Below are 19,756 nucleotides of genomic sequence, written 5' to 3' on the forward strand. Positions count from 1 at the left end.
CCTTGCCAGCAACACTCGTCCCTGAAAGATTTTTTTAAAAGGTGCTATAAGAGAATATGCTGGAAAAACATGCACACCCTTTATAGCCAGAGAGATTGGTGAATGGAATTCCTTACAGTGACAGAACTCTCCAGCTTGCGTGTCTTAACATCGCTCTTTTTAATCAGATTTTGGACGAGCTCGCTCCAATGTCATTATTGCAGTTGTATTAAGTTGCTGCACGGTTGACTATTTCACTCGCGGGCTGGCTGACACAGAGGGAGAGAAATGGGGGATGGTGCGTGGTGAACCAGGGTCCAGGTTGCACAGTGGAGGGAGGGAGCAGTGATTTTGGAGGGCTGGGCAGTGACATTCACGCTGCCTGTTACCTCCCGACACTGATCAAGTGTTTGCACTGCACGTGACGCAAACAATGGGGGAAGCTGAGGAGAGCAAACACTGCGCGACAGAGAGGGAAAGAAGTTGTTGAAGTTTGCTCAGTGACAGCCTCCCTCCCTCGCGCGCTGCCACGGGGAAGCTGGGCGCTGCGCTGCTCGGTCTGTGCTGGGTCTGGATGGAAGGCAGGCGGGAGGAGCCCGCAGTTCCCGGGGACACCCAGATCGACCTGACTGGCAAGGTGGCCCTGGTGACAGGAGCGGCTCAGGGCATCGGCAGGTCGTTCACTGAAGCTCTCCTCAGACACGGCGCAAAGGTACAAACAAGCTGGAACTGAAAGAAGCCGAGGTTAATGCTCTGTCTTGTTAAATGTCATTTTTTAAAACAATTCTCTCTCCCGCTTTCGCGATCATCCCTCGCCTGCTCCGCACTCCCCTCTCCCCCTTACACCCCCTCTCGCCCTCATCCTCCTATGACCCTCACCCCATCCCCTTCACTCCCCATCCCCTTCACTCCCATCCCTTCACCCCCATCCCCTTCACTCCCCATCCCCTTCACTCCCATCCCCTTCACTCCACATCCCCTTCACTCCCCATCCCCTTCATCCCCATCCCCTTCACTCCCCATCCCCCTCACTCCCATCCCCTTCACTCCCATCCCCTTCATCCCCATCCCCTTCACCCCCATCCCTTCACTCCCATCCCCTTCACCCCCCATCCCCTTCACCCCCATCCCCTTCACCCCCCATCCCCATCACTCCCCATCCCCTTCACTCCCCATCCCCTTCACCCCCCCATCCCCTTCACCCCCATCCCCTTCACCCCCATCCCCTTCACCCCATCCCCTTCACTCCCCATCTCCTTCACTCCCCATCCCCTTCACTCCCCATCCCCTTCACCCCCATCCCCTTCACCCCCCATCCCCTTCACTCCCATCCCCTTCACTCCCATCCCCTTCACTCCCCATCTCCTTCTCTCGCCATCCCCTTCACTCCCCATCCCCTTCACCCCATCCCCTTCACTCCCCATCCCCTTCACTCCCCATCCCCTTCACCCCCCATCCCCTTCAACCCCATCCCCTTCACTCCCATCCCCTTCACCCCCATCCCCTTCACCCCCATCCCTTCACTCCCATCCACTTCACCCCCCATCCCCTTTACCCCATCCCCTTCACCCCCCATCCCCTTCACTCCCATCCCCTTCACCCCATCCCCTTCACCCCATCCCTTCACCCCATCCCCTTCACTCCCCATCCCCTTCACCCCCCATCCCCTTCACCCCCCATCCCCTTCACCCCCCATCCCCTTCACCCCATCCCCTTCACCCCATCCCCTTCACTCCCATCCCCTTCACTCCCATCCCCTTCACCCCCCACCCCCTTCACTCGCCATCCCCTTCACTCGCCATCCCCTTCACTCGCCATCCCCTTCACCCCATCCCCTTCACTCCCCATCCCCTTCACTCCCCATCCCCTTCACCCCCCATCCCCTTCACTCCTCATCCCCTTTACTCCTCATCCCCTTTACTCCTCATCCCCTTCACTCCCCATTCCCTTCACCTCCATCCTCTTCACTCCCATCCCCTTCACTCACATCCCCTTCACCCCCACCCCCTTCACCCCCATCCCCTTCACTCCCATCCCCTTCACTCCCCACCCCCTTCACTCACCCTCATTTCCCATCTCCTTCACTCATTCCCCTCACTCTCATTCCCCTCTCACCCTCATTCCCCTCTCACTCTCATTCCTCTCACCCTCACTCACCATCCCCCTTCACTCCTCATCCCCTTCACTCTCCATCCCCTTCCCTGCTCACCCCACTCCACTCTCCCTTCACTCCTCCACCTGCCTCACTCCCCCTCTCTCACTCTCTCGCCCCCACAACCCTCCCCTGAATCCCCACACTCCCCCTTATTGCCCACTCACTCCCCCTTATTACCCCCCGTGCTCCCCCTATTCCCCTGCTCCCCCTTATTCCCCCCTTGCTCCCCCTTATTCCCCCTCACTCCCCCTCACTCCCCCTTATTCCCTCACTCCTCCTTATTCCCCCTCACTCCCCCTTATTCCCCCTCACTCCCCCTTATTTCCCCTCGCTCCCCATTATTCCCCCCTTGCTCCCCCTTATTCCCCCCCTCGCTCCCCCTTATCCCCCCCTTGCTCCCCCTTATCCCCCCTTGCTCCCTGCTTCCCCTCACTCCCACCCCCTCCATGCCTCAAACCTCCCTGCCTCAAATCCCCCTCACACCCCTCCACCAAAACCTCCTTTTCCCCTCACAACCCTCACCCCCTCACAACCCTGTACCCCCTCCCCCTCACAACCCTCTACCACCTCCCTCTCATAACCCTCTAACCCTCTCCCTCACACCGCTCCACCCCTTCATACCCCCCTCACACCCCCATCACACTCGTCTCATGCCCTTTCCCCCCTCCCCTCGCTCGCCCTGTGCACCTCTCTGGCGCCCACCTCGCTCACTCCTCCTCCCACTACTTCTCCCTCCCTCCTCCCCATCACCCCTCCCTCCTTCCCCCCACTTCTCCTCCCTCCTCACCCTTGCTTCTCACACCCCCGCCCCTGTTCTCACCTCGCTGCTGCATACCTTTCTATGACTAGGTGGCTCTTGTGGATTCGAATAAAAGTATCGGGGAAGACTGCAAGAAGGCATTGGATGAGGAGTTTGGTGCTGCTAACAGTTTGTTCATCACATGCAATGTGGGATCAGAGGAACAGTTAAAAGGTAAGTGGATCAGGATAAAGCAGTGTGTAGATTTTAACATGATTCTCTGCAGTGTATTGGATTTATAATTGTGTATACGTTATTGATTCAGTATGTCATTAACATATCCTTTGCTAAATTTCAAATATACACACACACACATCCAAGATATCAGTACATCGACCAAATGTAATCTCATGGATGTGAAACATTCATGTCGAAGGACTCCCTCTTTATTTCCATCCATTTAAAATTACTGAGGTGTCAGCTCTGGCTGATTTGGAGTGCACTTGCATCTGAATTGCAATTCTGGGCTGAAACACCACTCCAGGGCTTGAGCACAAATATCAAAGCTGATGTTACAATGCGGCAGCGCAGTAGCACAGTGGTTAGCACAGTTGCTTCACAGCTCCAGGGTCCCAGGTTCGATTCCGGTCTTGGGCCACTGTCTGTGTGGAGTCTGCACATTGTCCCCACGTCTGCGTGGGTTTCCTCCGGGCGCTCCGGTTTCCTCCCACAGTCCGAATTTATCATGGATTGGCCATGATAAATTGCCCTTCGTGTCCAAAGTGATTGTGTGGGGTTACTGGGTTACAGGGACAGGGTGGATGCGTGGGCTTAAGTAGGGTGCTCTTTCCAAGAGCCAGTGCCGACTCGATGGGCCGGATGGCCCCCTTCTGCACTGTAAATTCTATGAATGCGGCACAAAAGGTGTAGTCATTTGGATGAGAAATTAAACCGTGGGCTGTCTGCTCCCTCAGACCAGACGTTATTTTGCAGAAGAGCTGGGGAGTTATCCCTAGTGTCCTGGCCAATATTTATCCCTCAATTAACCTCACAAAAATATATTATATGACCATTATCGTAATGCTGTTTGTGGGAATTCACATGAGTGCGATTTCGCAGCTACGTTTCCTACATTACAACACTTTTCAAAGAAAAAACACCGCCCCCCCCCCCCCTCCCCCCACCAGTGGTGCACACTTAAGGGCCTCACCCCCCTGGCACTGGTAGCAGGCAAGTACTCACCATGGGAGAGCCCTAACACCAAGCTCAGTCTCTAAGTGCCTAATCGAGTGACCCGGCATGAGAAGAGAGGGTGGCCACTGATATCTACCCCTCCCTGCCCTTGCTGCTCACCAGTCCCCCTCTGCCACCATCACTGCGTCCCTCCTCGAATTGAGGCCACGGGAGGTTGTAGAACCAGCCGCTGCCGCCACCTCCCCAGTAGCGGCCAGACAATGGAGAGCACCCCACCTCTGATTTGCTGGCACCAACCCTGGGGGTCTATCATCATGGGGACAAGGCCTGCTGCTATCCAGTTAAGTTCCTGGCACCTAAGGTCGTGAGCCTTCCTCAAAAAAGAGGCGACACTGGGATCTTCCTGGCTTTTTACCCAATGTGGCAACAAATTGTGTCGGATTTGGAATGCACTGCTTGATCATGTGGTGGAGTCAAATTAAGTACAGTAGTAACTTTCAAATGCCAATAGGATAAATATAGTGGAGTGATAGGGGGAAAGGGCAGGAGAATGGGGCAATGGGATGTGCAGAATTTCATGTTGAAAACGCTGGCACATACTCCTGTGTTGTATTATTCTGTGATTTCTGTCTTGCGTTTAGGTGCCTTTCAGAAGACAAAGGATTTCTTTGGAAGTTTGGATATAGTGTGTAACAATGCTGGCATAAACAATGAGAACAAATGGGAGCAAACAATCACCGTCAATTTGGTAAGAAAAGATAGGTCTTGAGTACACTGTGAGCTCACAGTTATCATTATCCCTGGTTGATAAAGCAGAAACCAATCTTTACTTTCTAAGTCCTCATAATGGCTTCTAAATTGCAGTGATTGTATTTTTAGTCCCGTATCCTGTTGTTTTGGGGTATGTCATGGACTAGTTTAAATGGATAATTCTCTTGTTATTTATGACTGAGAGTAAATTTCAGTCCTCATAATACAAGGTGGTGCTGAATTTCAAAGACAGTTTTTTTTGGGAACTACGCCACTGAATTAATGCTGGCTACTCTCCATGCTGTGTGATTGATAATTCTGAGTATAATATCCAGGCTTGGGCTGACCAATGGCAAGTAACAGTCATGTCACACAAGTGTGAGGCAATAATATTTAAAATAATTGCTGAATCCCCCACAGTCAACATTCTCAGGCTTACTATTGACCAAAAACTGAACTGGACTAGCCATATAAATACTATGGCTACCGGAGCAGGTCAAAGGCTAGGAATCCTGTGGCAAATAACTCACCTCCTGATTCCCCAAAGCCTGTCCGCCATCTGCGAGGCACAAGTCAGGAGTGTAATGGAATACTCTCTACTTGTCTGGATAAGTGCAGCCCCAAGACACTCAAGGAGCTCAACTCACTTCAGGAAAAAGCAACCTGCTTGATTGGGAGCCATTCCACAAACATTCACTCCCTCCACTACCAACGGACAGCAGCAGCCGTGTTTATCATCTGCAAGATTCACTGCAGGAACTCACCAAGGTTCCTTCAGACAGTGTCTTCCAAATCCACAACTGCTACCGTCTAGAAGGACAAGAGTAATTGACACAAGGGAACACCACCACCCGCAAGTTCCCCGCCAAGCTGCTCACCATCCTGATTTGGAAATATATTGCCTATCTTTCACTGCCGCTGGGTCAAAATCCTGGAACTCTCTCCCTAGAAGTACTGTGAATGTACCTATACCACAGTGACTGCAGCGGCTCAAGAAGGCAGCTCAAGGGTAACTAGAGATGAACTAGAGAATCCAGATGAGCCACAGCCCAGAAATCAATTCTTTAAAAAAGCATTCTATCAACATGCAACAAATTTACACCTCAAGCAAAGTTCAGGATCAGTTAATTCTCGGATGAAAATTGTTGCTTCATTGACTTACTTTTCATGCCACTGTTTTGTCAACTGTTTGTGTCCAGAGTTACCTCTACTATATAGCTGCTCGGTCCCTGTGATATTTACTGGGGATGATTCCTCCCTCCCCTGGTACTTTGCCTTATTGCGTACTGAATTTTGGTCACCCAGGACGGGCAGTACTCACTCATGCTCGCAAGCTGCAATTGCAGACAGCCACATTTTAACATTGTGAGAAGTGCAGTTGGCTTTGTGGTCACGGCGTTGCTTAAACACTCTTTGAGGTTCTATATCACCCTTCCAAAAAGTACCAGCTGGCACATTTTAAGCCTCGAAAAGCAAAATCATGGGGATGCTGCAAACTTGAAAGATAAACAGAAAATGCGGGAAATACTCTGCAGGACTGCGAAGAGAGGTGAACAGAGCACCTGTTCACGTTTCAGATCTATGGCCTTTCATCAGAACTAGCACAAATTGGAGATGTAATGGGTTTTTGCTCGGTGGGACAATGAGCAAACGAAAGATCTGTGATAAAGTGGAAGGCAGGAGAGATTGAATGACAGAAATTATGTCTTCCGAGGTCAAAATTATGGGTGTTGGAACAAGGAAAGAAACAGAAGATGTGCTTACATCTACCCTTTGGTCCCCAGAATACTAACACTCCTGTTATTCAACCGCTCCAGTCTCTGACCCTTTCACTGACCCACCCTTGGTTAAAACTTAATACATTTTTGATGACAGGGTCACGGTAGCACAGTGGTTAGTATAGTTGCTTCACAGCTCCAGGGTCCCATGTTCAGTTCTAGGCTTGGGCCACTGGCTGTGTGGAATTTGCACTCTCTCCCCATGTCTGCATGGGTTTCCTCCGGGTGCTCCGGTTTCCTCCCACAATCCAAAGACGTGCAAGTTAGGTGGATTGGCCATGCTAAATTGCCCTTCGTGTCCAAAAAGTTTAGATGAGGTTACTGGGTAGAATGGAGATGTGGGTTTAAGTAGGCTGCTCTTTCCAAGGGCCGATACAGACACGATGGGCTGAATGGCCTCCTTCTGCACTGTAAATTCTATGATCTATGGCCCGAAATATTCCCTCTGTTTGTCTCTCCACATTTAAAGTGGTTAGCACTGCTGCCTCACAGCGCCACAGACCGGGGTCAATTCCAACCTTGGGTGTCTGTGTGGAGTTTGCACATTATTTTTGTGTCTGTGTGTGTTTTCTCTGAGTGCACCGGTTTCTTCCCACAGTCCAAAAATGTACAGGTTAAGTGAATTGGCCTTACTAAATTGCCCCTAGGTGGGGTTATGGGGATAGGGTGGGGAAGTGTGCTCTTTCAGAGGGTCAGTGCAGGCTCGATGGACCGATTGGCCTCCTTCTGTGCTGTCGGGATTTTATGATTCTAAGCTTGGCTCGAGTGGAATTGTGCATGACACAAACTGTGGAGAATCTCATGCTCGCAGCGAGCTGTTGCCACATAGGAGTTGAGTCCACAGTATTGCTGTCATTGTAAAAAGTTGGCATCGAGGTAACAGCTGGTAGTATGATGATGATTAGAAAACGTCTTAAATAAACAGAAAAGCACCGCCAAAGTAAAGACAGCTAAATTTGAACTAATTTGAGATGCAAAATACCCTGAATAGTATGGGCGGTATGACGATACCCTGGGTTAATGCTCAGTCAATCTCAGCCCCACGTGTCCCAGAATCATTAACCAATAATTCTTAAAAACCAATATCCAAAGTCTTTGATCCTTGGCTGCCCAATAATTACAGTCACCAGGTTTGTAAGTTTAAACACAATTACTGTTTATTTATAACAAGAACTATAATGAAATATGCAGCAAATACAACTGGTTAACTATAAACTAATTCCAAACTCGCCACTTTAACTTGCCCCCTCTACCCTTTTTTACACACACAAGACAGACAGTCACAGAGGGGTGGAAAGGGTTAAAATAAAAAGCAAAAGGAAAAAGAATATTTGTTTCAGATGATGGTTTTTTTTTTTTAAATTTAGATTAGCCAATTATTTTTTCCTATTAAGGGGCAATTTAGCGTGGCCAATCCACCTACTCTGCACATTTTTGGGTTGTGGGGGTGAAACCCACGCAGACACGGGGAGAACGTGCAAACTCCACACGGACAGTGACCCAGAGCCGGGATCGAACCTGGGACCTCAGCGCCGTGAGGCGGTTGTGCTAACCACTAGGCCACCGTGCTGCCCTAGATGATGGTTTTTAAGCACACATTCCTTCACAGAAAACTTACAAGTTAAAGTCTCTGAAGCCTGTAATGGTCTTCTCTGTAGTTTCATTCATCCAGATTCTCTGCAACTTCAGAACTATAGCAGTCACAGCCTTTCTGGAGATAGAGTAACAAGTTCTGGTCTTTGTTTGCAGCCTGTCCTGGCTGTTACCGGGCAGAGTATGGCCTTTTGGGCCCATTCATTGGCCACCTGCCAACCAATCAACCAATCAATCAATCATGCCACCCTATATTCCCCACACCTGATTCCAGCAGGGTCACACGTGTCACAGTTCGGAATTAATTGTCTCCGTCAAAGATTAATGGGGGAATCCATCTCATCACTGACTACCTGAGCCAGACTTGCACTTTATCAGCAAGTAACTGAGCGGATTTAAAATAAGTTGTACTTTCTAAATGCCAGATCTCGGTGATAAGAGGGACATACATAGCTCTGGACTACATGAGCCGAGAGAATGGTGGAAAAGGAGGAGTTATTGTGAACATGTCATCTTTAGCAGGTAAGAAAGCATCTCTGATGTTTCCCTCACAACAGAAATGCCGCTGTCGAGGCAGTTTATTTAGCAGGGACACAATTCTGCTGAAACGTTACAAAGAATGGTGTACTTTGTCATTGAGTGAAGAGTTGTTTGTCCAGGGGAAAAGAATTGCATTGGTGGCAAGTGTAATGACGTTGGGGTAAAAATCCCAAATTTCGGTTCTCTCCCCCCCCGTGACCCTCAGACCCAACCTGCAATTTCCTACACATTTTAATGGATGATTGCAGGATCGTGGAAGAGGAATTGGCATGTGGAATTTATTCGGTAGCGTGTCACTGGGGAGGGCGGGCACAGTAATTAACACTGCTGCCTCACAGCGCCAGGGACCCGGGATCAATTCTGGCCTTGGGTGACTGTTCGGTGCTTGCACTTTCTCCCAGTGTCTGTGTGGGTTTCCTCCCACAGTCCAAGGATGTATAGGTTAGGTGGGGTTACAGGGACAGGGCGAGGGGGAGTGGGCATAGGTAGGATGCTCTTTCAGAGGGTCGGCACAGACTCAATGAGCCAAATGACTGTTTTCTGCATTATAGGGATTCTATGGATTCTTTCTTTCAGAGTGTTCAACGCTCTCTACTTCGATAAGTGCAGGTTGAGCACATGCAGACTTTCAGATTTGTATTCGTGAAGCATAGTAGGAGCAGAGCCTTTGCTGCCGCTGTGAAACCTTAGAAACCAGGTTTTAAGATGGAACCTGTCTAGAAAAATAAGCATCACGGTGGAGACAAAAAATTATGTAATGTCCAAGACAGAGCTCCACAGCATCAAAAGCTGAAATTCAGGCCAAAGCTTCAATGGAATTGGGTGAAGCCTAAAAATTTAAACATGTTGCACAGAGATGAATTCAGGCTGGACTTTCCTCTTGGCAGGGCATTTATTGAGTTGGGCCATTTCACGGTGCTGTTTGCGAGCTGCGAACCAGTGCAGGTGTGGAGGTGGGTTGGTCAGAAGACCTGCCTTGCTTCTCGTTGACAACAGCATAGCTCCTAGATTGTATAAAGTCCTCCTAAACATCACCCCTCACAATGGCAGCAGCTGTCTAAATGGTAGAGTACTCTTTGAGATGGCAAATACAAAAGGCGCTCATTTCTATTTCAAAGCAGAGAGCCTGCCAATCATGGAGAGGAGCAGTTGGTTAGATTTATTTTTCCAAGTGTCAAAAGCACTTGTGTTTTGAACAGCCATAGCTATCGCTCAATTTAAATCACATTAAAAAAAGTGGCAGCGCACGTTGGCAGGATATCCTGTAACATTTTTTTTGCTGCGCTATTATACTTTCTCCATCAGAAAAGTACTTCAATGAGGATCGACGTACCTTTAAAGGAGTGATCCCTTACGATGAAGCACTGCATGAAAAAGAATTCTACATTACAATATAGCAACTAATAATACGTGAAGGTGTGAAAAGATTTTACAGCTGCCTTTCAGAAAGATTCTGACTCCTCAGCAGGCTGAGTATTTTCTTCATGAACTCTCAAATCTGGCTTCCAAAACACTCCACGCCAGGTGGAAATGGTGTGCTGGAGGATATTGGACTTTTGTCCTCCATTTAAAATGGGGAACCCAACATCAATGGGGTGGGTCTTTGTTCTGCGCAAAAGGTATTCCTAACCAAAGGAAAATAGCGCAGGTTGAGGAATGCTGGGGGAAAACTGGATTTCCTCAAAAAGAACTCAGCCTGGCCACTTGTGCACTGAAAGAGGCCTCCGAATATTGAGAAAAATTCAACCCAAAGTGAATAGAATTGATTGATTCATTACTTGAAAGAAAATAGTTACAGGTTAATCAAAATAAATTAAAAGCATGTGTGAGTCTCTTAAGATGGCGAGAGATCTACTCAAGGAAACAAAGACAGTCTGAAATCAAATAATTTTAAAAAGCTGCAGACAAAACGTGGAGAGCAGCCGTATTGCAGGCTCCTTCCTTCCTTCCTGTGGGGGAGGAGTGGGGGCTGCACGATGACCAGGCCCGTGATCGGGGCTACCGATCGGCGGGTGTGCGCATTCTGAAGGGGGCCCACCTCCTTCCGCGCCGGCCTGCTGTGTGGCTTCGGCATGTTGCGTGGCGCTTGCGCGGAAATAGCCACCACGCGCATGCACCGGGGCTGAAACGGCCACCACGCGCATGCGCAGACACGCGGCAGCAGTGCAGGGCTGCATATTGCCGCCGGAGCAGCGTGCAGCACTCCACCGCCGCACTGGCGTCCTGTGGCCCACTGAAGCCCGTTGACGCCAGCATGAAACACTCCGGTGTTTACTCCAGCATCAACACTTGGCCGGGATTTTGGAGAATCCCGGCCGGGGTTTCACGTTGTGGGTAGCCCCACGCTGTCGGGAAATCCCCCGACGTGGGTGTGCTACCATCACAACGGAGAATCCCGACAGCGGTGGGTGAATCCAAACCCTTACCTTTATCCTGACCAATATTTATCCAGCAACCAACATCACGTTTTAAACAAAACAGATGATCTAGAATACATGGAATCCCTACATTGCAGAAGGAGTCCGTTCAACTCATCGAGTCTGCACCGGCCCTCCAAAAGAGCACCCTACCCAGGTCCACTCCCTTCTGCAACCCCGTGCGTTGATCATGGCCAATCCACCTATCCTGCACATCTTTAGACTGTGGGAGGAAACAGGAGCACCTGTGGGAAACCCACGCAAATACAGAGAGAAGGTGCAAACTCCACACAGACAGCCACTCCATGTTGGAATTGAACCTTGGTCCCTGGCACTGTGAGAGCAGTGTTTTCCACCGTGCCGCCCATTATCAGATTGCTGATTCTGGAAGCTTGCTAAGTGCAAATTGGCTGCTGAATTTCCCACATTAGAACAGTGTCTACACGGTGTCGCAGTGGTTAGCACTGCTGTCTGACGCCGCCAAGGACCCGGGTTTAAACCCAGCCTCTGGTCTCTGTCCGTGTGGAGTTTTCACGTTCTCCCCGTGTCTGCGTGGGTCTCACCCCCACAACCCAAAAGATGCGCAGGGGTAGATGGATTGGCCATGCTAAATTGCCCCTTAATTGGAACAATTTTAAAAATGAACAGTGTCAGGACGACAACTATACTTTGCTGTCTGACACATTCTGAGGTTGTGACAGGAATGCAAATCATTGTGTTCTGAAGAAGGGATCAGTTCAAAACATCTTTCTGTCTATTCTCTCGGTGAATGAAGCATGATCTGTCACGTATTGCCAGAGGTTTCAAGACTTAAAATATTTTCAATGCTTCTCGTCACTTTGTATCAGTAATATTTATGACAGCATTACACTCAACATCACATTTTATGTAGAATTAACCATGGGTTTCTGGACGTTTAAAGATCATTTTAATAGCGATGGGTTTAAGTCGACAAGTTTTTAGGTGTACAGATCACCAACAGCCTGTCCTGGTCCCCCCATGCCGACACTATAGTTAAGAAAGCCCACCAACAACTCTACTTTCTCAGATGACTAAGGAAATTTGGCATGTCAGCTTTGACCCTCATCAACTTCTACAGATGCACCATAGAAAGCATTATTTCTGGTTGTATCACAGCTTGATATGGAGCCTGCTCTGGCCAAGACCGCAGGAAGCTACAAAAGGTCTTGAATGTAGCCCAATCCATCACGCAAACCCGCCTCCCATCCATTGACTCTGTCTATAATTCCCGCTGCCTCAGAAAGGCAGCCAGCATAATTAAGGACCCCACGCACCCCAGACATACTCTCTTCCACCTTCTTCCGTCAGGAAAAAGGTACCAAAGTTTGAGCTCACGTACCAACCGACTTAAGAACTGCTTCTTCCCTGCTGCCATCAGACTTTTGGATGGACCTACCTCGTATTAAGTTGATCTTTTCTCTACACCTTGCTATAACTGTAACATTATATTCTGCAGTCTCTCCTTCCTTCCCTATGTACGGTTTGCATTGTTTGTACAGCATGCAAGAAACAATACTTTTCACTGTATACTAATACATGTCACAATAATAAATCAAATCAAATCATTGTCCCATCCTCCAATTTTTCAGGAAACATATTTTCTGAGAGTTTCCTTCAGTTTTCTAATCAGATTTGTAGCGCTGATAGAGTGAAATCTGTGATCATGAACCTTTGGTTGTCATTGGTAAACTTTGCAAGGGAAACTTTGTGATGTTTTCTTTCCCCATCCATTAAGTGACAAAGAGAAGGAAATGTTCTAAATATAACACTGTCCAATGGTGTTTGCTGACGTGGTGTCTTGGCACTCAGATCTTCGCCATCGGTAAATAGCCTTTCTCAGAAGCTAATATGCACAAGGTAGGGCAGCTCTTTAAAAGCTGTGGGGCGAAACGTTCGCAAAAGATGACTTATGTTATTTTGGGTGGGTTTGGCGGGATGATTCCCATCGGGTGTTTGGGTGGGATCGAGACCGGTATTCACCCACAACTAGTCAATTATTTGGAGCTTGGGAAGTTTCTCACTGGAGAGTTCCACATTTATCATTATTTCTGGAATGGGGAACCAAAGATGCCAGCAAGACCGGCTCCTCGGAGATCGGGGCATCCTTTATAATGGGTACCCGGATCCCAAAGTGAAGATGAAGGTGTGTTTCTCCCTTCCCTCCCCTCCCCCCTCAAGTGAGCATACCCGGCTAGGGGGTCGCTGAGGGCTGCCAAACTTTAAGGCCACCTCCCCCTTTCAGCCAGCTCCCTTCATACCCACCCTTCAAACACCCCTTCAAGCTCCCCGCCATGACCCCGATAGGCTACACCGCCTGGCACTGCCACCATGGCACCCGAGCACTGTCTTGTCCCCAACCATTCGGGCGCCCCAATGATCTCTGAGCCCCCCTAGCATGGCCATCATGCATGGTCCATATTGAAGGAGACCAGTGTTGATTTGCGCCGGCCTCACACTGCGCCAGTGGGGCTGGTGAACCCTGGGAGCCAGGAGACTCTGGCTTCGACTAGGCTGCACATATTTAAATAAGTTTTAAGACTCATTTAAATATGCTGGTTGCATCATGCCTGGCGGGGGCATGATCCAGATCATGTCGGGTGCCACGGGTCAGGATCATCGCAATCAGTTCAGCGCCTGGCACGAACCCTGTTTAGAGGGTCCGGAATTGGTGCCGGGCGCTACACGGCCAGAGAATAATGCCTGTGGTTTCTGATAATTTTGCATGTTGGTGAATTTGTCACAACTAACATGCTCTCAAGCCAACGCACTATTGTAACTGCTCAAAGTTAAAATACTATCGGCATTTTGCATTATTTTATAAATGCAAGCTAGCTTCTCACTGCATTATGAATGGTGAGTTGGAGGATATGCGACTTTAGTCAGTTGGTAGTACAGAGGACTGCTGAAAAGAAATGACATACTGTCGAAGCTTTTTACCTTACACACATCAGGACTGATCTAAGAATGCCAAATTTCAAAGGGAACAATAATTTATCTTTTTTTGTTTTATTAATTCATTGGATGTGGGCGTCGCTGGCAGGGCCAGCATTTATTGCCCATGAACTGAGTGCCATTTCGGAGTCAGCCCCGTTGCTGTAGATCCAGAGTCAAAGGTCATTGATGGCTTGAACCAATGGAGGTTGAGATCTCCTAACCTGCTCCAGGAAAACCTCCAGCCCACTGTCCTAGCAATCTAGAGCAGAGTATTTAAAACTGGAGGTCGCGGGCGGGTGTCGGGAGGGTTGCGGAGCGATCGGTTGCTGCTTTCCCGGTTGCAAGTGAAGCACTCAATGGCCGTGATCAGCCTTTAAGAATGCCTGCTGCGACCTGCTTTTAGTTTGGGAATGGTGGCTGCGACTCGCCTTTAAATACGAACGCTGGAGTCCTCCCGCCGGAAGTGGCGGCAGACAGCAGGCCTTGAGCCTGGCACTTACACTGATTTTATGTGCCCGGTACATCTGTGCTTGGGCTGCAAAATCACAGAGGAGAGATTCCTCCATTTTGTAGCTGCCAGCAAACAAGTGAAATGAAATGAAATGAAAATCGCTTATTGTCACGAGTAGGCTTCAATGAAGTTACCGTGAAAAGCCCCTAGTCGCCACATTCCGGCCCCTGTCCGGGGAGGCTGGTACGGGAATCGAACCGTGCTGCTGGCCTGGTTGGTCTGCTTTAAAAGCCAGCGATTTAGCCGAGTGAGCTAAACCAGCCCCTCACGACTGTGAAGAGTTGTGACACCACAAGTTGAAACCAAGTAATTTTGTAATAAGGAAGAAAGAGCCAGAGACACAATCAGTCCAGGATCTCAAAACTGAATATGCTGGCGAGAACTGCTCAGGAGCATCCATGGCAGGACAAACAGCGCTGTGAGCTGTATACAGAGGTGTATACAGGGAACCCTCATGGGAGCCATGAGGGCTCCCATTCCGGCTGTGTTTAGTTGGTGTGTCAGCATGCAGACCATTATGTGGGTGAATAACAGTTACCCTGGCAACAGCCATGGTGCTTTCATCCTGAGGCAGACTTGTCATTCGCACCAAGATGGACCAGAGGGGTGGCTGCTCAGATAAGGCCCACGCACCTGACTCATCAAGCGCATCCTGAAATCCAGGATCTCGCTGCGCAAGCTCATTAGCATTCTCCTGTAAGCCTCCCTATCAAACTTCTCATCTGCATCTCCTAAGCAGAACACGTCTGCAGACTCGCCCTCCAGGGATCTGGCACACAAGCTATCTTTTCCCGCTGGCCTTGCTGCACTCCACCGATGCCTAGTGACTGTGCAGATTTCCACTCTATACTGTTCTCTAACGTTCCCATGGTGCCAGTATCTGAGCTTCTGCCTGTGACTGTCAGATCAAGTGAGGGAGTTTCTTCCTCATTTAGGGTGGGGTTCCTCTCTCACTTCCCCCTGAGGTTGTTGTGGCTGGGCAGGCCACAGCTCTCATGCATCTGAAACCTCAAAATCAGATGGGCAAGGTCAGGACAATGGAAGTGGGCAACAGGGTAATGGAAAACGAGGGTTCAATGATCAACATCAGCAGATGTTGTTGCATAACAGGATAGCAGGATGATGGTGAACTGATTGCTAAGAAGTGGCATAAGGTGGCAATAGACAGTCATGCTGGATGCTGTCAGCTGTGCTGAATACTGTGGATGATCTCCCAGCAAGATTCGTGATGCATGGCATAACCCTCTTGGTAGGGCTCAGGGGTGTCTTGTCCCCTAGTATTTCTGCTGTGCTCCATTCCGCTGCATGTCACCATGTCCTGTAGCAGAGAGAGAAGGGTATCAGTGATTGTGCAGCCTGCTTTTGAGCGATTTGCCTGCCACAACTGAATAGCTGGAGCTTTGTGGAGGCTGTGAGAGGAAGGTGCGAGACACTGGCATCGTTGGAAGATGGCTGAGTTTAGAGTGCCTGAATATTAGACCTGAGCTAATAGCCAGAGTGGTAGGTAGTGGATTGGCGGGAAAACTGACCTTGACAAATCAGATGAGGTAATTGACATTCTTGTTGCACAGTGGAAGCCATACTCGGGTTGACCTCCCTGGTCATCTGTCCCCATTCCCTTCAGAGTGTGGCCCCTGATGGCTTTGTGGCTTCCATCTCAAAACATGACCTCTGTGCTCTTGTCCACTTCCATGACCAAGGTCTCCAGTGCCACCTCTATGAACCTGGGCACCCTCAGTCAGCCCTGGTGCTCCGTGTGCTTTGTTCAAATCAGCGTACTTGCTTCCCTTCAGTCATTGATGCTCCTTTTTGAGAGGGGCCGACTACCTTTTCCACTAGGCCCCATTTGGAGCATTTAACCAGCAGTGTGAGCCCCACCTGGCTGAATGCTACAATCAGGTAGTTAATTGGACTGCTTAAGGTTTGCCCACTGCTGGTGGGTCAGGGAAAATGGGCGTTGACAAATTTTTAGCGCCTGTTTGGGAAGCACATATTAGATAGGCCTGGAGCAAAATTTCATGATGATCTTCCATGGTCAACTTATTGCAAGGATATTGGAGTACAGCAATAAATATGACTTGCCACATTTGTACCGGGTTTTGGTCAGATTGCATCTGGAATACTATGTGCAGTTTTCATCTCCAAATTCAAGAAAGGATATGTTTGCATTGACGGTGGGACAGTGAGGGTTCAACAGGTTAGTCCCTGGGACGAGAGGCTTGTCCTCTGTTAGGATGAGAAAATTGGGTTTATGTTCTTTGGTGTTTAGAAGACTGAGAGATAATCGTTTTGAAAACTACAAAGTTCTGAAAGGGCTTGGTAGGGTGGACTCTGAGATTGTTTCTGCAGATCGTGGAATATTAAAAAACGGGGGATCGAAAACAAGGGGCAACAGTATCAGGATAATGGGCCAATCAGTGAAGACTGAAATAAGGAGAAATTAGTTCACTGAAAGAGTTGTGAATATTTGGAATTCTCTACTCCAGAAGGTTGTGAATACTCCATTGTTGAAAATGTTTAAGGCTGGGATGGACCGAGTGTCTCAGGCAATTAAGGGATACGGAGAGTAGGCTGTAAAATGGAGTTGAAATCCCAATATCAACTATGATCATACTGAATTGCGTAGCAGGCTCAAAGCGTCGTATAGTCTACACAGAATCATAGAATCACTGCAGTCCAGAAGGAAGCCTTTCAGCCCATTGAGTCTGCACCGACTCTGTGAAAGAGCCCCCTATCTATATCCACGCCCCAGTCTAACCCTGTAACCCAGTAACTGCACCGAACCGTTGAACACTAAGGGACAATTTAGCGCGGCCAATCCACGTAAACTGCACATCTTTGGGCTGTGGGAGGAAACCGGAGTACCGTGTAAACTCCACACAGTCATCCGAGACTAGATTTAAAACCGGGTCCCTGGCGGTGGGAGGCTAACCACTGTGCATCCTGCCTACTTCTTATGTCGTTAATGCTGTGTCAAGCAAACAATTGATTTGGACGTCAACACAAAATCAAAATATTGCTGATGCTAGAAATACTCAGCAGGCCAGGCAACATCTGTGGAGAGAAAAGCAAAGATAACGGAAGGAATTTTCCGGTTTTTTTTGGACTAAGTGTCAACTGGGGCTGGTTTGGCACAGGGCTAAATCGCTGGCTTTGAAAGCAGACCAAGGCAGGCCAGCAGCAGGATTCAATTCCCGTACCAGCCTCCCTGAACAGGCGGCGGAATGTGGCGACTAGGGGCTTTTCACAGTAACTTCATTTGAAGCCTACTTGTGACAATAAGCGATTTTCATTTTCATTTTCAACTAGGTGGGAAAAGCAGGCTGTGGAGCCAGCAGGCAGCACACTTTGTCGATGAAAATTCTGGAGGTCCCACGACGTCACGCTGGCAGCCGCCAGCAACTTCAGCTTTCCAGAGATCAGGGCACCCTTTTGAAGGGCATCCCTATCTCAGGATAATAGGATAGGTCCCCCCCCCCCCCCCCCATGTACATGCACCCCAGGGAATCCCCATCCACAGACACAAGGAAAACTCCCCAACCCACATGCCCCCCTCTCCCCCGATGTGGATGTCTTCTCTAAGCTTGAGCCTAGGGTCCCTTCTTTTCACGTTGATTGTGCCTGGGAGACTCCCAGGCCATCGCTGAAGACATGTTCCAATATTCCTTCGTTTATACCGGTTCTGCTAGCACTGAGCCACAGGTATACGCCCACACATGGCCTGAGCTCTGTTGTTCCATCCAGACTCAAACTCATTAATGAGAATAAACAGAATACTCCTGTTCAGCCAGGGTGATTCAATCAAGATCCATTGTCCTCTGAAACCCTCTTGCCTGACCAGCTATTAGCCCATTATGGAAATCAGATGGCTTCTTTGTAGTCTGTTGTACTGCAAAGTTAATCACCTCCTGTCTGGAAGCCAGTTACATATTCATAGCATGGGGCTGGGTCCTCAGCTGTCGAGATTCTCGGTTGCGCCTGCAGCCAGGGGCTTTCCGGACGGCGTGGGGGCTGCCCACAATGGGAAACCCCATTGGCCGGCTGGCGAGGCAGAGAATCCGGGGAGGCGGGCCACACCAGAAACCTGGTAGAGCGGGATGGAGAGTCACGCCCATTGTGTTGTGTAAACATGATACCTACTGTGAGTGGGCAATCAGAAAGACAATATAGTGGTAATGCGTCTCTGTGTTGACATAAGCGCAGTGCAATTGCAGATGGACAACATCGATTCCAGCCAGGGCCTCATTTGGCAGTTTCTGGCCTTTGTGTATTTCCCCCTTTCCAGCCTGTTCCTAGTACCACTGCCATCTGGAACGGTGTGGGCAATTAGGGATGGGCAACAAATTATGGCCTTGCCACCGATGCCCACAATCCCATGAAAGAATCAGTTCATGGGACAAATAACTAAACCAAAGATGTGTCCAATAGAGGTGCGAATGGCAGAAAGGTGAACAGCTGCTGTCCAAATAGGTTCTGGTTTTTTTCTCTATCTTTCCCCCTTGCCTTTTTTTCCCCTTTTGAGCGGCAGCTGTCCATGATATTGCCGTTCACATCTCCTCCAGGCACATCTTTTGACTTTTTTCCATTACCCTACTCCCATTGGTCCTACAACACCAACGTTTATGGTATTTTATCTTTCCTGTCCCTCACGTTATCGCAGATCTTTCTTTTCCATCGCACCCTCCCTCCTCTCGCTGCTTAAAACCTATTACATTTGTGTCGTTATCCAGCTCCGATGAAAGAACATCGACTCAACAGGTTTCAAAAGTTCGGCAAACTGAGGCCATTCAAGCATTATCTTGCTGCCTCTGAATTTCCTCTTGCTGAAGTCAGTAACAAATTTAGCTTGTTCCCAGAGAAACAAACATCCTCTGTGGCTTGTCATTCTTGTCGAGCTGTCATCTCTGCTTCAACATTGTTGTTTTTGGATTCGGAGGCGCATTTTACAGATTTGCAAAGCTCTGCAATAGAGAGTGCAGATGAGATTTGCTGGAATGGTAACAGATAAAACTCTCCATTTCTGTCAAGGGGCTTCGAGGAGCTGGGACCAGAACAAAAAGTGCTGGAAAAACTCAAGTCTGCACCGGCCCTTGGAAAGCGCACCCTACTTAAGCCCACTTAAGCCCACAGCTCCACCTTCCTTCC

General features: G+C 49.0%; 1 protein-coding gene across 2 annotated transcripts in view; it reads left to right on the forward strand.

Moving 5' to 3' along the window:
• The first annotated feature begins 326 nt into the window (after positions 1-326).
• The window catches only part of LOC119970711 (15-hydroxyprostaglandin dehydrogenase [NAD(+)]-like), a 77,078-nt gene continuing 57,648 nt past the window's right edge, over positions 327-19,756 (forward strand). For both annotated transcript variants that reach the window (XM_038805772.1, XM_038805773.1), the window contains exons 1-4: positions 327-691; positions 2,984-3,107; positions 4,709-4,815; positions 8,614-8,710. In XM_038805772.1, coding sequence (XP_038661700.1) covers positions 554-691; positions 2,984-3,107; positions 4,709-4,815; positions 8,614-8,710 — 466 coding nt within the window. In that variant the 5' untranslated portion in view covers positions 327-553. The remainder of the gene's footprint in view (positions 692-2,983; positions 3,108-4,708; positions 4,816-8,613; positions 8,711-19,756) is intronic.

Source organism: Scyliorhinus canicula, chromosome 8 (assembly GCF_902713615.1).
Source record: "Scyliorhinus canicula chromosome 8, sScyCan1.1, whole genome shotgun sequence".
NCBI classification, from domain to species: domain Eukaryota; kingdom Metazoa; phylum Chordata; class Chondrichthyes; order Carcharhiniformes; family Scyliorhinidae; genus Scyliorhinus; species Scyliorhinus canicula.